We start from the raw sequence: 13522 nt of genomic DNA on the forward strand, positions 1-13522 counted from the left end.
GAAACCTGACATCATCCAGAATAAAGCAGCTGCTTATTTGATGCCACATCCACAAACACTCATTCCCTCAAACACCAAACTCAGGAGCAACAGTGTTGTACCATCCGTAAAATACACTCGAGAAAAACTCCATGTGTCCTTTGACAACACCTTCGAAACCCATAACCACTACCGTTTAGAAGAACAAGAGCATCAGATACCACCCCTCTAAATTATGTTCCAAAGCACTCAGCACCCTGGCTTGGAAATCTACCTCCTTTGTTGCACTGTTTTTGGATCGAAATCTCAGAACTGCCTCGCAAAGAGCAGGGTGCCATATCTACACCGAATGGACTGCAGCAATTCAAGAAAGCAGCTCACCACCACCTTCCCAAGGTCACATAGGGATGGGCAATAAATGCTGGCCCAGCCAGCAATGCCCACGTCTGGTTAGTGATTAGAAAAAACTATCACATACTTGCTGCTAGAGCCGTTTAAATTGGAGAAAATGCCACTAACTTCACATGCAAAAATACTTTGGTTGTGGACAGCAATTAAATGCATATATCCTGTCCGTGACACTGATCTACTTGATTGCTGTGAGGCCCACTAAATTACTTTCCTTGTTGGTGCACACTCCTGATTCATTTTCAAGCATTTTCCTTCACTTATTGTTTCACCGTGTCCATGTTGTGTGATGCTCCCTGGATTAGAGGATAGACAGTCAGATACCGCCCGATATTGAGACCAGACGGTGGAAATTCAATGGCAGCTACTTAGAATGACTCACTCCCCAGCCTGTTCTTCCTTTTTTGGAAGATGCCTCCTCAATCTTTTGGCCAATATCAGTTGATAATACGTCCAGGCTGTACTGCAGATTGCATGAAACTGTCTCTCACTTGGCAGTCAAGCCTAGATTTTGTATTGCAGATACACTTAGGAGCTAGTGCGCTTTCAACAAAAAGTATGACAGTTCCTTCATAGCTTTGTCTTGGCACTTTGTCAATACTAGTTCCAAAAGTTCCCACTGTAAAATGATGAGGATGGTAAATGTGCACTTGGATGCAAATGAGCCTTTCTGCTAAGGTTACTTACAAAATGCTGAAAGATGAAAAAATTCTTTACCAATCGGGTAATGCTGAATTTGTTAGGTGTTTCTGATTTCATTGGCACCTTAATTTATACCTAACATTCAGTCAGCCAATTCTCCTGTTTTAATTGAATCAGGGCTGTGCACCAACAAGAAAAGTAACTTTGTGGGCCTCACAGAAATCCAGTAGATCAGTGTCATGAACAGGATATATGCATTTAATTGTTGTTCAGAATCAACGTATTTTTGCATGTGAAGTTAGTGGCATTTTGTAAATGTATAATTTGAATGTGTCTTGTGTAAGAAGCTTTTTAAGTATCTCTATGAATGTATGTGGTAAAAGATCAATATATTACATATGCATGTGATCCAGTGAGGATGTTTTCTGTGGGGAAACTGGGCTTCATATTAGTTTAGTTGAAAAGCATTCTTCCTTCTTTTCTGTAATAGGGCCTGCGAATGGGTGACACTTCAACAAATATAGCCACCCTGAACATGGATCGGGCTGAAAAGCTTCAAGTAGAGAGTGGTTGTGATGTTCCAGATCCATGTGATTCTACTCCATGCCCCATGCATAGCAGCTGTCGTGATGAGTGGGACAGCTACTCCTGCATCTGCGAACCAGGTATTTATGACTTCAATGTTAGTTGCATGCATTATAAAGTTTGGTTACCTGTAAAAATCGACATTGTTGATGCAATTCTCATTTTTCACAAAAAAATTTTGGCTGTCTCGCTTGAACCTCTTGATTGAAATGTTCTTTCTGAGATTTGTTTCTTGTACTACAACTGATTATGTTCTGATATCTGGAATGTTTACTGAACATTATACCACTGCAAAATTTTGTTTCAAATGAACAAAGGAAACTTTAACTACTCTTTGCACTTAGATAAAGATTTTCCTCAATTATAAATTTGTGCTTCATTTTTTAAATCATTCATGGGATGTTGGTGTTACTGCTGGGCCAGCATTTATTGCTATTCTGTTATTTCCAGCGAGCAGATGATGGTGAGCTGCTGCCTTGAACTTTTCAGTCTGTGGGGTGTAAGTGCACCCACAATGCTGTTCGGTGGCCTTGAAGAAACAGTGATATAATTCCAAGTTAAGGTGGTGTATATTTTGGTAGGAAACTTCCAAGAGGTGGTTTTCCCAAGCATCTGCTACTCTTGTCCTTCTAGGTGGTTTAGATGATGGACTTGGAAGGTGGAGTTGAAGTAGTCTCAATGAGTTACTACACTCCATCTTGTATATGACAGGTACTGCTACCAGCTGTGCATTAGTAGTGAAATTGGTGGAAGGGGTGCCAATCAAGCAGGCTGCTTTGGCCTGTATGTGTCAAGCTTCTTGAGTTTTGTTGGAACTGTACTTGCCTAAGCAACTAGGGAGTATTCCATTACACTTCTAACTTGTGTCTTGTGGTTGGTGAACAGGTATTGTGGAGTCAAGACGTTAATTAAGGCAGCACAGATTCCCAGTATCTAACCCGCTGCTGCGGCTACACTATTAATATGGTTGGTCCAGTTCAATTTCTGGTCAAGGTATGTTGATAGTGAGGGCTTCAGTGATGATATCATTGAATTTCAAGGGATGATGATCCAATACGCTCTTGCTGGAGATGGTCATTAGCTGGCACTCGTGTGATACAAATATTAGTTGCTACTGATCAATTCAAACTTGGATATTGTTTTGGTGGTGCTGCATTTTGACAGGGACCAGAGGAGTTTTGAAAAGTACTGAACGTAGCAGAATCATCAGCAAACATCCCCACTTCTGACCTTACAACGGGAGAAAGTTCACTGATGGAGTAATTGAAGATTGTTGGGCATAGGACATGAACCTGAGGAGCTCCTGTTTCCAGAGATGTTTCCTGAGATCAGAGACATTTCCTTTCTCACTAGATATGACTTCAAACAGTGAAGCATTCTCCCTTTTATTCCTGTTGACTTGTGTTTTGCTAGAGTTCCTTGATGCTATACTCTGTTAAATACCTCCTTAATGTAAGAGCTCTCACCATGAGAGTTCATCTCTGCTGTCCATATTGGGACCAATGCTGTTCGATGTGAAATTTCTCCACTATTACAAGGAATATTACTTTTTTAATGTGTAGTTATAATATTTTGATTTCAATTTTAATGCTGTGTCTTCAAATCATTTGTTTTGCTTTCTTTAAAATTCAAAACTAAAATGAAGAATCCAGTGCCTCTTACTTTCTCATTTGCCATCTATGTGAATGCTTCAACATGATTGCTTACCCTGCTCCTTAACCTCCGTGCAGCTGGCCATCTGGAGATACCTTCTTCAGATTCAAGCCAATAACAAATTAGGGAAATATGCACCACAGAGATCAGCAGATCTTTGCGGGCGACTTCCTTTTAAGGTGAGTAGCAAGTACAGTTGCTTCATCACTGATGGTGAAACTTTGCCTAATATCTTCAGCTTTTGTTAACATTTTAAGGCTTGTTAGATCCTGCACTCTTTCATTTTCAGAATATTATTGAATATGATTTGCTGCTCATCAGACCCTTGTAAAAGAAGGTATTGTGCAAGTGCATGCTAAACTGAGGCTAATGATTGTCTTTGCTCCCTTTGACAGGGTTCTTTGGGAAGAATTGTATGGATGTCTGCAGATTGAATCCATGTGAACACATCTCTAGCTGTTTCCACAACCCAAGCTCCTCACATGGCTACACTTGCAACTGTGGTGAAAACTACTATGGCCAGTACTGTGAAAACAAGTAAGAAATAGCGAAGCAATAAGTTGACAAACCTGTTAGTATATTTGGAATTATTTTCTAACCAAGTGACACCATGGTCCATTTGCAATAGATCACATTTACCCTTAATTTGGCCTTTTAAGCAAACGCGATCAATGCAATACGAAACAACAAGCACTTTGGGATTGTAATTCACCCCTTTTTGGGGAGAAAAAAAAAACCTTGAGTTTTGACATTGTTGGCCTTCAGAAATAATTATGTAAAGACAATATGTGGTTTGATTTGAGGTTGGATGTTATAAAGTTATATCAAACTGATCAATTGCATTGTGCAACGCGGTGGTCCATCTGATTGTGATTGAGTTATCTCTGCAATGCTAAGACTTTTATAACTGCACCTTGTAACAGTGGTTCTTGTTTGAGGTTTGATTAATCATCTTTTAGAAGAGCCCTGTAAAAGAGCTTTATTGCAGAAGCTTGCCCATAACTGGTTGCTTCCATCTTGACGTTAGTTGAGTCTCTTATCATTCTTTTCGTTCTCACGTTGTTTTGTAAAATTGGCAAGTGACCTGCATCTGCTCGCAATGTGAATTGATTAATATGAAATATGAAGAGGTCAGGAAGTGGATTTGGCTTTCATCCTGCGATTTGGAGTATCGCTGATTTCTGCCCAAGTAACTATCTACTTTTGGCTCAGAAAAATAGTCATGGTTTAGAAGTAGTGTTCACTGCCATGTTAAAGGTCTGATCTGCTTCTTTCCAGAATTGACCTTCCATGTCCAAGGGGAAGGTGGGGAAATCCCACCTGTGGTCCTTGTAACTGTGATACCACCAAAGGCTTTGACCCTGACTGTAACAAAACCACAGGTGAATGCCGGTGCAAGGTGAGGAAATGCTTACTGTACAGAATCCCACTCACTAGGCAGCTTCATTTTGGAGGGAACAAATATTTGAAAACTAGTCTGCAATTAGTACAGGTTTTAGACGCTTATTAAAAATGCTCCCATTTTCTTCCCTTCCTTCCCCCCCACCCCGCAACACATGCATACACATATTTTGTCTCTGATTTCCAGAGAATTCCATTCTTTGTGCGACTAGTTTTAGCCCAACTTTCTGCACTGACTTTAAATAAATGCCTTTGTATGACTTGTTGCTGGTATTCATATTTAGGATGAAGTCTCTCGCAGGTAGCCTAAATGATGTTTTTAGAGGAATGGATCACTTTCTCTGACAATGACATTACTTGTTTAGATGGTACTAGTCCTATTTTCTACGTTAATTAATTGCTAATGTGCTCATTTGATTTAACAATGAACTTCTGGATGATGCCATACTGTGACCAAAAGAATCAATTGACATAGATCTTATTTTCCAAACCAACCATCTACTTCCTTACCACTAAAAGACTATTTCCTAGTATGAGCTCCTTCGTTGCACCGAATGATTCTGTGACAGAAGAAATCAGATGCATAGCAGAGTTTATCAGTGGAATTGTTGTGGATAAAACGGATTAAAAGAAGCAGGTCCTGAAGTTCTCTGACGGCACTCTTCCCTTCATAACAAGTTCCTTGAATCATTAATGTTATTCCCTCTCAGTGCTCAGAATAACCAAACCCTTTCCACATACCCTGAATTCTGAATGTCCTGCCTGTGAAGAGCAGCAGGTAGTTTCCATCATTGTGTTCACAGCTGTCCTCCACAACACCATTTACTAAACTAAAGGCATTCATTCAATCTGGATGACCAAGCTACCTTTTCTCCAGTTGTGAAAATGAACATGTCTTAATCCCAGTCGTCAGAACAGTGATTTTTCCTTGAATTCTGCCGTTGTATTTTCAACCTCACTGATTTAAAAGGACTCAGATACAGCAAACTTTGTTTTAACCAGCTCCTTGATCAACTGGCACTCTTGATAAACTGGCAAAAATTATATACCACAAATACTGTGATCTACAGTGATGTCTGAGTATTTATGCTGTAGGCAAGGTATAACAGTAGTGTGTATACCCCCTGCACTACGTTTCTATTACTGTGCTTTTAGATTGATTTTTGGAGGCACATTGATGTTTTCCTATAGTTTTTGAGGGAAGTTGACATCTCAAAGGTTTGCTTGGTTAGCGTTTACCGTCATCATGTATACCTCTTGATTATCCAGAACATACAATCAACTGGCACACTCTTGGTCCCATACATACTGGTTAATCAAAAGTTTGCTATGTTCTGATGCTATTGATATCAGGAGTAGCTCCACAGCAAATATAACTGCCCATTTAAAATCATCAGGCACGGTAGGGTGCAGATTGGAGAGCACAGGGAGTCCAGCTCAATGAGAATGTGCCATTGTCTTCATCAGCTTTTATTTCAATGTTGGAGCAAAGTTTGGACTAAAGCCTGGATGTGAATTTTTTTTTGCTGTCCTCCCACTGTGACAGCTCGAGAGAGAGAGAGAGAGAGAGAGAGAGGGAGAGCGGATATACAGGGAAGATGTTGGAGTGTTACATATCACTGTCATGGTAATGAAGAGAGAATGATGGGTCAAGAATGCCATTCTGACAGATAATCTGCAAAAGAGTAGAGTTGTGTCAATCTGAGTCAGCACATTTCCCCTAGGTACTCGCATGTGTCTGATTTGTAAGAGATCATTGAAAAATAGTTGTCAATGGGGTGACTGCACTAAGGCAGATGTTTGTGTGATGAATGTCTCTCATTACTGCAGTGGCCATAGGAAAAAATAACCAGTCTGCACAAAGCTACAAATTGTGACATTAATGGTGTCAAGAAGTGTAGCAACAGGGAGGGGTAAAGAGGAAACGAAAAAACAAAGAAACCTACAGCACAGGAACAGGCCCTTTGGCCCTCCAAGCCTGCACCGATCCAGATCCTCTGTCTAACCTGTCATCTATTTTCTAAAGGTCTGTGTCCATTTGCGCCCTGCCCATCCATGTACCTGTCCAAATATATCTTAAAAGACTCTAACATGTCTGCGTCTACCACCTTTGCTGGCAACGCGGTCCAGGCACCCACCACCCTCTGTGTAAAGAACTTTCCACACGTATCTCCCTTAAACTTTCCTCCTCTCACTTTGAACTCATGACCCCTAGTAATTGAGTCACCCACTCTGGGGGAAAAAGCTTTTTGCTGTCTACCCTGTCTATACCCCTCATGATTTTGTAGACCTCAATCAGGTCCCCCCTCAATCTCCGTCTTTCAAATGAAAATAATCCTAATCTATTCAACCTCTCTTCATAGCTACCACCCTCCATACCAGGCAACATCCTGGTGAACCTCCTCTGCACCCTCTCCAAAGCACCCACATCCTTTTGGTAATGTGGCGACCAGAACTGTACACAGTACTCCAAATGTGGCCGAACCAAAGTCCTATATAACTGCAACATGACCTGCCAACTCTTGTACTCAATACCCCGCCCAATGAAGGAAAGCATGCCATATGCCTTCTTGACCACCCTATTGACCTGCGTTGTCACCTTCAGGGAACAATGGACCTGAACACCCAGATCTCTCAGTGCATCAATTTTCCCTAGGACTTTTGCATTTACTGTATAGTTCGCCCTTGAATTTGATCTTCCAAAATGCATCACCTCGCATTTGCCCGGATTGAACTCCATCTGCCGTTTATCTGCCCAACTCTCCAGTCCATTATATTCTGCTGTAATTTCTGACAGTCCCCTTCACTATCAGCTACTCCACCAATCTTAGTGTCATCAGCAAACTTGCTGAGCAGACCACCTACACCTTCCTCCAGATCATTTACATATATCACAAACAACAGTGGTCCCAGCACAGATTCCTGTGGAACACCACTGGTTACAGGTCTCCAATTTGAGAAACTCCCTTCTACTACTACCCTCCGTCTCCTATTGCCCAGCCAGTTTTTTATCCATCTAGCTAGCACACCCTGGACCCCATGTGACTTCACTTTCTCCGTCAACCTGTCATGGGGAACCTTATCAAACGCCGTACTGAAGCCCATGTATATGACATCTACAGCCTTTCCCTCATCAATCAACTTTGTCACGTCCTCAAAGAATTCTATTAAGTTGGTAAGACATGACCTTCCCTGTACAAAACCATGTTGCCTATCACTGATAAGCCCATTTTCTTCCAAATGGGAATAGATCCTATCCCTCAGTATCTTCTCCAGTAGCTTCCCTACCACTGACGTCAGGCTCACCGGTCGATAATTACCTGGATTATCCTTGCTGCCCTTTTTAAACAAGGGGACAACATGAGCAAGTCTCCAGTCCTCTGGGACCTCACCCGTGTCTAAGGACACTGCAAAGATATCTTTTAGGGCCCCGGCTATTTCCTCTCTCGTTTCCCTCAACAACCTGGGATAGATCCCATCCGGACGTGGGGACTTGTCCACCTTAATGTCTTTTAGGATACCTAACACTTCCTCCTTCCTTATGTCAACTTGACCTAGAGTAAGCAAACATCTATCCCTAACCTCAACATCTGTCATGTCCCTCTCCTTGGTGAATACCGATGCAAAGTACTCGTTAAGAATGTCACCCATTTTCTCTGACTCAGCGCATAACTTTCCTTCTTTGTCCTTAAGTGGGCCAATCCTTTCTCTAGTTACCCTCTTGCTCTTTATATATGAATAAAAGGCTTTGGGATTTTCCTTAAGCATGTTTGCCAGCAACATCTCATGTCTTCTCTTAGCCCTCTTAGTCCCTCATTTCAGATTCGCTCCACATTCCCGATATTCTTGCAAAGCTTTGTCTGTCTTCAGTCGCGTAGACCTCATGTATGCTTCCTTTTTTTCTCTTGGCTAGTCTCACAATTTCACCTGTCATCCATGGCACCCTAATCTTGCCTTTTCTATTCCTCATTTTCACAGGAACATGTCTCTCCTGCACGCTATTTAACCTCTCCTTAAAAGCCTCCCACATATCAAATGTGGATTTACCTTCAAACAGTTTCTCCCAATTTACATTCCTCAGATTCTGCCGAATCTTGGTACAGTCGGCCTTCCCCCAGTTTAGTACTCTTCCTTTAGGACCACTCCTATCCTTGTCCATAAGTATTGTAAAACTTACGGAATTGTGGTCGCTATTTCCAAAGTAGACCCCTACTGTAATATCAACCACCTGGCCGGGTTCATTCCCCAGCACCAGGTCCAGTATGGCCCTTTCCCCGAGTTGGACTACATACATACTGCTCTAGAAAACCCTCCTGGACACACCTTACAAATTCTGCTCCGTCTTGACCCCTAACACTGAGTGAATCCCAGTCAATGTTGGGAAAATTAAAATCTCCCATCACCACCACCCTGTTTCTCCTAAAACCTTTCCATTATCTGTTTACAGATAATTGACGGCTCTTCATATTGTCCCTCGCACCAGGCATTTAGAGAGGTTGGGGGGTGCAGTTAAACCCTAACGATAAAGAAACATTCCCCTTGTCACAGTGGGACAACTTCAGCAGCAAAAAGGAGACAGTAGCTGCAAGCAAGTGCTTTTTCTTTATTGCCCTCATCATGGCCCAGGAATAACAGATTATGTTCATCTGGACTTCAAAGAGAAGCCTTTGGCCTTCTTGCTACTCCTCCCTCTCCCACCTTCTGGTTCAGAAAATCCTGATATGTGCTCACCCCTACATCCTATCCCTTCCACCTGGTCTGTGATTCCCTCAGAGTCTCAGGCTGTGGCCCCCGCTGCTGGTTTTCCTACCAGATGGCCAGTCAACTGTCAACGTGCTGGATGATGGTTACGAAACACAAAACAGCCAATATAGTGAAAGCCAGTCAGTAAACTTGGCAGGACTTCTACAACTGTCCAAACTGTGATTCCCACCCCATTCCCTCCTGCCTTGCTGCAAATCTAGGAGTTCCTGTCTCATTGAATTTCAGAGAATTTCACAAGTTACTTGGATGTAATCCAAGTATATTCACACCATATGTTGACCCTTCTTCAAGTTCGTGTCACAAAAAGTGTTAAGACTTCTTTAAAATCCAGCTGAATAGTGATTCTTACTTCCTTTAGAGATGAACTGCGGAACATGTTTTCATAAACCCTCCAGGTTTTATTGCCTAAGCCTTTCAGAAGAATGACAGGCAGTGGTCTGCCACACATGAAATCTTAGTTTGGGTTGATTTTTCCTTTGCAGGACAACCATTACCAGCCTCAAGGTAGTGACACATGCTACCCGTGTGACTGCTTTCCAATGGGTTCCCAAACCCGGACCTGTGATGTGGAAACAGGTCAATGTTCCTGTAAGTCTGGTGTGATTGGACAGCACTGTAATCACTGTGATAACCCATTTGCTGAAATCACCAGTGATGGCTGTGAAGGTATGTCATAAGAATTATTCAAAAAAAACCTTCCTTCAAGATATTTGATATGCATTCATATGATGATTTATTTAAATAGTTTGAACATTTTTAAAACACCTTTTCTAGTAGTTAATGTATATACAAGCTAGACGAATTTCACATTTGTGTGTTGGACCTGTACTATCATGTTGTGGTATTAATGGCCAATGAACCTCTCATCCTTGGGCTGCATTTATTCAAGGACTTGAGTTTGCTATTCCCATGTCTATTAAGTGACTTGGAGCTAACTGTTATCTAATTGTTTCAGTGAAGTATAACGTGTGTCCAAAAGCCTTTGAAGCTGGGATCTGGTGGCCAAGGACAAAATACGGACGACCAGCAGCCATGCCATGCCCCAAAGGATCAATTGGTGAGTCTGCAGTGGAAACATTGCATTCATACAGTGTTGAAGTGGAGAGATCGTATATTTTAAGATCTAAATATGGAGATAAGCAATATAGCTCAGAGTTACCTTGTCTCATCCCTGCTTGTGTGTGTTGTTGGATTGTATAAATATATCTTAGCACATGAAAGAGATCATACCCCTGCAATTGGATGTTTGTGTTGGTTTTTATTGATATTTTAAATTGGGTTTGTCACAAGGGTGTATTTTTTAAAATTCTGGATGAGAAGATAAAATGCATTATTTTCAAGTTTGTGCATGACATAAAATTGGATTGGATTGTGGATGAAGGCGATGTAGAGAGGCTTCAAGGGAATTTTGAGGCTCTGTAACTGGATACGAAAATGGTAAATGAAGTATACTGTGGCTAAGTGTGAGGTCAGCCACTTCGGTTGGGGAGCAGAGGTGCAGAGTGTTTCTTAAATGTTGATACATTAAAAAGTGTTAATGTCCAAAAGGACCTGGGTGTCCTTATTCTTCAGCCACTGAAAACTAACATGCAGATGCAGCATGCAGTTCAAGGCATACACCATGTTGGCCTTTTACTGTAGGAAGGTTTGACTGCTGGCGTAAATACTGACTTCAGTTGTGTGAAATGTTGGTGAGAGCACACAATAGACAATAGACAACAAGTGCTGGAGTAGGCCACTCAGCCCTTCGAGCCAGCACCACCATTCATTATGATCATGGCTGATCATCCACAATCAGTATCCTGTTCCTGCCTTATCCCCATAACCCTTGATTCCACTATCTTTAAGAGCTCTATCCATTTCTTTCTTGAAAGAATCCAGAGACTTAGCCTCCACTGCCTTCTGGGACAGAGCATTCCATATATGCACCACTGTCTGGGTGAGGAAGTTTTTCCTCAACTCTGTTCTAAGTGGCCTACCCTTTATTTTTAAACTGTGTCCTCTGGTTCTGGACTCACCCATCAGCGGAAACGTGCTTCCTGCCTCCAGAGTGTCAAATCCTTTAATTATTCTATATGTGACAATCAGATCCCCTCTCATCCTTCTAAACTCAAGTGTGCACAAGTCCAGTCGCTCCAATCTTTCAACATATGATAGTCCCGCCATTCTGGGAATTAACACCGTGAATCTACACTACACTCCCTCAGTAGCAAGAATGTCCTTGCTCAGGTTTGGAGACCAGAACTGCACACAATACTCCAGGTGCGGTCTCACCAGAGCCCTGTACAGCTGCAGAAGGACCTCTTTGCTCCTATTCTCAATTCCTCTTGTTATGAAGGCCAGCATGCTATTAGCCTTCTTCACTGCCTGCTGTAGCTGCATGCTTGCCTTCATTGACTGATATCCAAGAACACCTAGATTTCGTTGTACTTTTTTACCTAACTTGACTCCATTTAGATAATAATCTGCCTTCCTGTTCTTGCCACCAGAGTGGATAACCTCACAATTATCCACATTAAACTGCATCTGCCATGAATCTGTCCACTCACCTAGCCTGCTCAAGTAACCCTGTATTCTCCATAACATCCTCGTAACATTTCACACTGCCACCCAGCTTTGTGTCATCAGCAAATTTGCTAATGTTACTTTTGGTGCCGCCTTCTATATCATTAATATATCTTGTAAACAGCTGCGGTCCCAGCACCGAACCTTGCGGTACCCCACTGGTCACCGCCTGCCATTCCAAAAGGGACCCATTTATCACTACTCTTTACTTCCTGTCAGCCAACAAATTTTCAATCCAAGTCAGTATTTTGCCCCCAATACCATGTGCCCTAATTTTGCTCACCAATCTCCTATGTGGGACTTTATCAAAGGCTTTCTGAAAGTCCAGCTACACTACATCCACTGGCTCTCCCTGCTCCATCTTCATAGTTACATCCTCAAAAAATTCCAGAAGATTAGTCAAGCACGATTTCCCCTTTGTAAATCCATGCTTACTCTGACCTATCCTATAACAGATCTATCCTGTTCCTCCAAATGAGTCATAATTTCATCTTTTAAGACCATAAGACCATAAGATGTAGGAGTGGAAGCAAGGCCATTCGGCCCATCAAGTTCACTCCGCCATTTAAATCATGGCTGATGGGCATTTCAACTCCACTTCCCTGCGCTCTCCCCGTAGCCCTTGATTCCTTCTGAGATCAAGAATTTGTCGATCTCTGCCTTGAAGGCATCCAACGCCCCGGCCTCCACTCCACTCCGTGGCAATGAATTCCACAAGCCCACCACTCTCTGGCTGAAGAAATGTTGTCTCATTTCAGTTTTAAATTTACCCCCTCTAATTTTAAGGCTGTTCCCACGGGTTCTAGTCTCCCCGCCTAACAGAAACAACTTCCTAGCATCCACCCCTTCTAAGCCATACGTTATCTTATAAGTTTCTATTAGATCTCCCCTCAACCTTCTAAACTCTAATGAGTACAATTCCAGGATCCTTAGCCGTTCATCATATGTTAAACCTACCATTCCAGGGATCATCTGTGTGAATCTCCGCTGGACACGCTAGAGGGTTAGTATGTCCTTCCTGAGGTGTGGGGCCCAAAATTGGACACAGTATTCTAAATGGGGCCTAACTAGAGCTTTATAAAGTCTCAGAAGCACATCGCTGCTTTTATATCACCCTCTTGAGATAAACGACAACATCACATTTGCTTTCTTAATCACGGACTCTACCTGCAAGTTAACTTTTAAAGAATCCTGGACTAACTCTCCCAGATCCCTTTGTACTTCTGCTTTACGAATTTTCTCACTATTTAGAAAATAGTCCATGCCTGTATTTTTTTTCCCAAAGTGCAAAAACTCACATTTACTACATTGAATTTCATCAGCCATTTCCTGGACCACGCTCCTAAACTGTCTAAATCTTTCTGCAGCTTCCCCACCTCCTCAGTACTGCCTGCCTGTCCACCTATCTTCGTATCATCGGCAAACTTCGCCAGATTGCCCCCAGTCCCTTCATCCAGATCAATAATGTACAAGGTGAATAGCTGCAGCCCCAACACTGAACCCTGCGGGATACCGCTCGTCACCG

At 42.2% G+C, this 13522-nt stretch overlaps 1 protein-coding gene across 5 annotated transcripts in view; it reads left to right on the top strand.

Moving 5' to 3' along the window:
- celsr1a (cadherin EGF LAG seven-pass G-type receptor 1a) overlaps positions 1-13522 on the top strand; it is a 329568-nt gene that overhangs the window by 263482 nt on the left and 52564 nt on the right. For all 5 annotated transcript variants that reach the window (XM_048553751.2, XM_048553752.2, XM_059654625.1 and 2 more), the window contains exons 13-17: positions 1520-1694; positions 3663-3804; positions 4546-4666; positions 9915-10098; positions 10388-10489. In XM_048553751.2, the coding sequence (XP_048409708.2) occupies positions 1520-1694; positions 3663-3804; positions 4546-4666; positions 9915-10098; positions 10388-10489 (724 nt within the window). The remainder of the gene's footprint in view (positions 1-1519; positions 1695-3662; positions 3805-4545; positions 4667-9914; positions 10099-10387; positions 10490-13522) is intronic.

The sequence above is a fragment of the Stegostoma tigrinum genome, chromosome 25 (genome assembly GCF_030684315.1).
Source record: "Stegostoma tigrinum isolate sSteTig4 chromosome 25, sSteTig4.hap1, whole genome shotgun sequence".
Classification (NCBI taxonomy): domain Eukaryota; kingdom Metazoa; phylum Chordata; class Chondrichthyes; order Orectolobiformes; family Stegostomatidae; genus Stegostoma; species Stegostoma tigrinum.